This window comes from Poecilia reticulata, linkage group LG2, assembly GCF_000633615.1.
Source record: "Poecilia reticulata strain Guanapo linkage group LG2, Guppy_female_1.0+MT, whole genome shotgun sequence".
NCBI lineage: Eukaryota > Metazoa > Chordata > Actinopteri > Cyprinodontiformes > Poeciliidae > Poecilia > Poecilia reticulata.
Window position 1 is genome coordinate 31060957 of NC_024332.1, and position 6419 is coordinate 31067375.

Sequence of the window (6419 nt, forward strand, 5' to 3'; positions counted from 1 at the left end):
TGCCTTCAAGAAACTGATCTATCTTTATGTGTAGATATAGATGGATACTTGGATAAAACATCCACATGCAAGACTTTTTTTTGTGTTAATTATTCCTCTATGTTCCTTTTCTCAAAACAACACGTGGATTTGAATTTGTGTTTTGCGTGCACATGTAACTTCCAGTGTTTATTTCTCTGTCGATGTGCAGCAGATTAATATGTTTGTTTATTCTCATGAGTCTTATCTAGGTGTGTCTTCATTTAGGCAAAAGCGCGTTCGGTTGTATGTTTACTCGTGTTTGGACCCGCATCACCTCCATTGGCCGCTCTGGTCACATGGTTCGCTAACTTTATTCAGTTGACACCAAGTAGGAGGGCTCTATGGAGGAGAGGAAAAAAAGACAACTCGAGAAAAATTAGTATTTTCTACCTTCAGAAATTAATGGCCATGAGTTCGTATATGGTGAACTCTAAGTATGTGGATCCCAAATTTCCTCCCTGCGAGGAATACTCGCAGAATAACTACATACCTGAGCAGGGCTCGGACTTCTACAGCCCGGCGCAGGACGCGGACTTCCAACACCCAGGGATCCTCTACCCGCGGTCAAACTACACAGAGCAGCCGTTTAGCTGCAGCACTGTGCCGGACTCCGCGGTGCAGCCACGAGGTCAAGCCGGCCACACTGCCCACTTTGACGCACAGACTGAGCAGGGCCCCCCGGTCCAAACGGCCGGACCTCGGACTTGTGGGCAGCAGCAAAACGCAAAGAGTCAAAATGGGCTCCAAGCCAAGCAACCTGCAGTAGTTTACCCCTGGATGAAGAAAGTTCACGTAACTACCGGTAAGATTTACCTCCTTTTTGCCTCCTGGTAGTTATAGGAAGTCATTTAATGTAATATTTATGGGCGTCTTTGAAAGGCCCAGACAATTACACAAGTCATAAATTTTTATAGCTCAGGAAATAGGCCACAGAAAGCTTCTGAGAGAACATACTAGCCGCTAGTGATTTTATTTAATCTGAGGGAAATCTGTTTAAAACCATATTTTAAAAGAAAAATAAAAAAACAGGGAGCTTTTTCGTTGGGGTTGCTTTCCTTAAAGTTTTTTTCTTTTTTCTTTTTTATTGCGCACTGCTCACACCTACTTTCTGCTGTAGCATGTTGTTTTTGTCTTCATGCTCCACTTGGCAACATTTGGTGACTCTATTTCTGCTCTCCTTCTTCCACTTCTTCTTGTTTTTCCAAACCAGTGAACCCGGACTACACGGGATCAGAGCCCAAGCGCTCCAGAACCGCATATACCCGGCAGCAGGTCCTGGAGCTGGAGAAAGAGTTCCACTTCAACCGGTACCTGACCAGGCGGCGGCGGATCGAGATCGCCCACACACTCTGTCTGTCCGAGAGGCAGATCAAAATCTGGTTCCAGAACAGGAGGATGAAGTGGAAGAAGGACCACAAGCTGCCCAACACCAAAGGCAGATCGGCGCCGGCCTCCGGCCATCTGCAGAACATTCAAAAGGACAACCAGACTGATATAACAGCGCTATAAAGGACAGAGGTGGAGGATTCAGGACGAATATTTGTACATAAACGAAGACAAAGGCTGCATTTTGACTTCTGCATGGACTGATGTCGTTTGAGCATTATTTTTTAATTTAACAAAAAATATCCCAGCAACTTTGACTCAAGACTGTGTCAGAAAATCAATCATTTGGTATTACTGAGAGGTTTCAACTTTTTTTTTTTTTTTTTTGCATTTTAGTTTTTTTTAATTTTGTTTTATTGATTTCCTCACAGCCATGAAAACAATTTTTTTCTTTTTCTGCACATTTCTTTGAATATAAAAACCCGTTCACATTCACGAATTTAAACCTTTTTTCCCCTCTCACGTCAATATTACGTTGCCATATATATATTTTATTTTATTATAATGCAGCAATGAGGCAAATAGATAAAAATTCCACATATTTTGTTTCACTTTTTTCATCCACGAAAACGCACAACTTAGGTACTTGAAGCAAACGATATTTACATAAACACTCATTGACCTTTCCTTGCAAAAAAGCAACTTTCTTTTCGTAACTTGTTTGTTTTAACTTATTTTGTAAAAAATGTTCGTAGCTCGTATATTATTCTCAGACCTAAGACATTCCTGCGCGTGAAGGATTCCGAGTGCCCTTATAAATCTCTCCTGACACCTTTGTAAACAGTGTACATTTTCAGAAAACTCTCACATGAAAGATCATTTGTTCTTGCATGGCACCAAATCTGTATTTCTTTCTGAGCATATTCCCAAATCCTGAATATTTAGGAATATATATCTATGTTTTCCTTGATAATTCGTTATTTATTTGATAACATTTTTTTTTACATTTTCGCGTAGCACACACTTTCATTAAAAACACTTTCGATCAAAGTTTTTTTTTATTTTTTTTTTTTACATAATAGGTTTGATTCTTGTGCATTTTTAGTTTTTAATTACAGAAGGGAATCTTTTAAAAAACCAAACCAAACCGAGGGCGAAGAGGGAACTTCTTTCAGGTTACGTTTCCAGGCAGATATTTCTTGTTTTAGACCGTCATTGTCCTCAGACAACAAGAAAAAAAAAAAAAAAAGACCCAGAAGTTTTCCCAGTATGAAGGTCTCTTTTCTAAAGTCTTCCTCAACAGAGAGCTGAAAAGGTATTTGAACCGAAGAGCGACAAAAGCAGCAGAGGCAGGTTCATCCAGGGGACACATTTCAGCCGCAAGGACTGACCCCAGCACCCCCTGACCCGCCGGACAGGCAGCTTTTTCTCTCCCAGGCGCTATTTTTGTTTGGATGGGGGGGAAAAAAACAAAAAGCCAGTTGGACAGTTTAAAACAAAGCTAGACCTGATTCACAGTAAAGGGCCAGTCAGTTCCACAGTCCTACTCGTATTTTAACAGTATTTATATTACCACCCCTCCCTCCCCTGTCGAGAAGGCTCTGATTTGTATTTTGTCGTATTGCATTAATCAATATGCAATTTTTTCATCAATTTTTATTTTTGTAAATGCTTTTTACCTTGTACGGTGCTTTGAAATGTGAGAAGTATATATATAAAAAATAAAGATTTCTACTGATTATTCATTTGAGTATTTGGCAAAAATGTTCTGTCTCCTGGATGCTTATTTTCTTCACGCGGCAAAGACAAACAAAAGACAGATTTCGAGGAAACGACGCTTCCTTAACCGAAAGTGGTATGTACGATCTTTGCGATTGTTTAAAGAAATCTGCAGCTGTTGGAATGGAATTGCAATACTTTTTGTTTATATATACTTTTTGTTTATATATATATACGGTTTGCGTGTTCGCAAGATTCGATCACCATTTGAAGCTAAGCACGTGGAGCATTTTAGAAAAAAACTCACAAATGGAGCAAATGCGCGCTGCGTGGGCTTATAAGGGAGGCCCTGGGAAATTATGACTTTTACTAACAAAGAATGTTTCACTTGCACGACAGCGGAAAGCTCTGTTTTGACACAAAAGGGGGCTCAGTCTTCTGTGTTTCTCGTTTTCAGGTGTGATTTATTTTTATTTTTATTTGTGAACAAACTCTTTTATACGAGTGTTTCACCACACCAAACGCAGGCGCAGGTTAAGAAAGGATAAATTACAACAACACACTACATGTATAAGGACTTTTATTTAACTTAGGTTAGACAAAGAATATATAGATTTGCAGCGAAGTCTTTAAGGAAAGGGTTTGAAAAATGTCGAAAAGACCTAAAAATTTTCAAGGTGATCATATTAATCATTTGCATACTTTTATTTGTTTATTTTTATTTCCCAGATGAATTTAAAATAAATAATGAAAAAAAAATCAAGAGATGTGGCCACTCAAGCAGTATAAGACATTGATTAAACTACATAATAATATCTAACACCCCTAATAACCACAACAAATTTGTAATCAAGTGAAAAGCCCAGTTTGCTCTTATCAGCWGGAGCGCATACTGTGCGTAAAAACTTCTTTGTTTAACTGTGCACAGTTAATTCTCTTGCTTATGTTTTTATTCCAAAGGAAGCGTTATTTAAGTCTTACAAATAAAATTAATAAGAATTTTCACGTCATACTCCCCAGTTAACTAAAACCCAGATAAAAAAAACAAAAAAACAAAAAAAAACTAACACATATCTCTCCAATACCACATTAATCAGCTGTGACTCTTTTCCAGTTTTACCACACAAAGACACAGAGTAGAAATGAATACTTTATTTGAGCTGTGGCTTTATTGGGGATGACTCTCTGCAGCGGTGACCTCCGACCCCCCACACTACAGAATCAGCTCTGATCCAAACAAAGCGGCCATAAACAGACATGTGGAAAGACAATCCGCAGCCGCACGCCCCCCAACCCCCCATCTCTATATCATCTAGATTGGGTCATGCTCACAAACTGTAATGTGCAATATAAACATGTCATAAACATGCAGAGGTAAAGGGATGCATGCACATGTGATCTCGGGGACTTAGCATGCCTTATTAGTCTATTAGCACAACTGTGATGCGAGTGGGTTTCAGTTTATGGAGGAATCCCTCCATGCAATCTGMAGCTGCTGGAATCGCAACAAGAATTGGAAATAAAACGCCCCTCAGTTATCAGGTCAGAGCAGCCTACTATACTATACAGCGTGCAGCCACACTGACCTACATGTCTGAACAGCAATAAATGGGAGCCAAAGGCAGTGCCATTTTCAATGACACTGCACCCAGTGCAMAGGAACAGCGCCGCTGCTCTCCATCCGGCCATATTTGATTTCCAGCTGTTGGTTTCGCAGAAGCTTCTCTGAGCCAGACAGGCAACCGACCAACCAACCAGCCAACCAACCAACCAACCAACCAACCTCCCCCCCTTAAGATATATTAAAGTGCGCCGTCTGCATTCAGAGATATAATCCAGAGACTATACCACTCCGCTTCTCTGTTCTCCAACCACGTGATTGTCTAAATAATTAATGCAGCACGTCCCCCTAGAAACACGGCGTCGTCATTAATCGCAAGGACTCTATCAGAGTTGAAAACTGAAGAGATCCCCCCTCCAAAGAAAATAATATCCGATACTCGGCGCGACTGTTAGCTGCGGCTCTGAACCGATGGATGCTCGGGTAGGTAAATATTTCAGCATTTTTCATGTCGCCYCAGCTTGGCAAATGACGATATCAAATGTCTGTGATATTTGATGAATTGCGCCTCCTTTCTCTGATGTGTGCGCTCCTGCAKAGGTGCAGTTGTTTAGACTGTGGTCTACGGTCGYTGTAAGCGCATTTCTTCCCTGTTTTAAATAATATTAAATGTCTGCTCCAGTTCCAGAGATGACTGGTTTGCTTGTCTCCGCATAGACATTTGACTAAATGTCGAGGAGTAAATTGCTGGAGCCTAAAGTCGTTTCTGTAGAGAAGATGGAGTTTTAGCTAATTTATTTCTCATTTCGCGTCAGAGTTTTATTGTATCTTAAGCACACGCGCAAAAAAAAAAAAAAAAACGTGGACTGAATATTTTTCATACGGGAGCTTTTAAAATGAAGCAAGGATGTGATTTTTAAGGTAATTTTAATGTATAGTTTACTACAGCAGAAGATGAATAACTTCTCGTGTACCTTTTGTATTTTCGGCCATTTTTCTCCCCCGGTATTATTTTTATTCTTAGAGTGGCATGATTTGCTCTCAGTTCCTCAGAAGTGCTGGAAGTTTGGACAGCCTGACAGCTCTGCCTCCTTGTAAATCACTCCCAGTAATTCCTGAAAGGGTGCGAGCGAGCCTGTTTGGGGGGCCGGCCGAAAACTGTAAATCTCTCACTTTTATTACCCCTCTGAACATATGCCGGCGACGCTGTACCAGCCCTGCAACCCCCTTTTTTTTTTCTTCTTCCCTTGTTCTGCAGCGACGACATCCCGCCGCTAAACCAAGCAGCCAGCCTGCGGCTTTGAAATCCTCCTCTGCTAATCCAGTTTGGTTTTTCCAACGCATTTGATGTTTTTTTACTTGGCATCGAACATTCCCTTTATTTAGTGATTAATGCGCAAAACAACACAGGAGAAGGCAAGCGTGCTCTTGTGACTCTTTGTGCTGCATCCATGGTGTTAAGGCAGACACATATACACACACACACACACACACACACACACACACACACACACACACACACACACACACACACACACACACACAACAAACGCGGGATGATAATTTGCTTTATTTGAATACAATCCACGACCAGCTGCAAGAGAAGCTCACATGTCATTTATTTCATAAATCTTTTTTTTTTTTTTTTTGTAAACCGCACATGTCAAACCAGTGTTCTGCAGGAACGCCACTCTCCATTATTTGGTGATACATAAAATGCGTCCTTTCTTCTTTTTATTACTAAATCCCTCCAAATATGTAGAGGTCCTGGATTTCTTGCAAAAAACGTTAG

The 6419-nt window shown here is 40.5% G+C and overlaps 1 protein-coding gene across 1 annotated transcript; it reads left to right on the top strand.

The window, feature by feature from the left end:
- The first annotated feature begins 252 nt into the window (after positions 1-252).
- On the top strand, positions 253-2385 carry hoxd4a (homeobox D4a). The gene is made up of 2 exons (XM_008398888.1): positions 253-823; positions 1232-2385. The coding sequence occupies exons 1-2, from the start codon at positions 424-426 to the stop codon at positions 1528-1530; spliced, it is 699 nt and encodes a 232-aa protein (XP_008397110.1). The 5' UTR covers positions 253-423; the 3' UTR covers positions 1531-2385.
- The last annotated feature ends 4034 nt before the right edge of the window (positions 2386-6419 follow it).

Coding starts and splice junctions, on each gene's coding strand:
- hoxd4a (XM_008398888.1), top strand. CDS start 424: ATGGCCATGAGTTCGTATATGGTGAACTCTAAGTATGTGGATCCCAAA. Junction 824..1,231: donor GAAAGTTCACGTAACTACCG/GTAAGATTTACC, acceptor TTTCCAAACCAG/TGAACCCGGACTACACGGGA.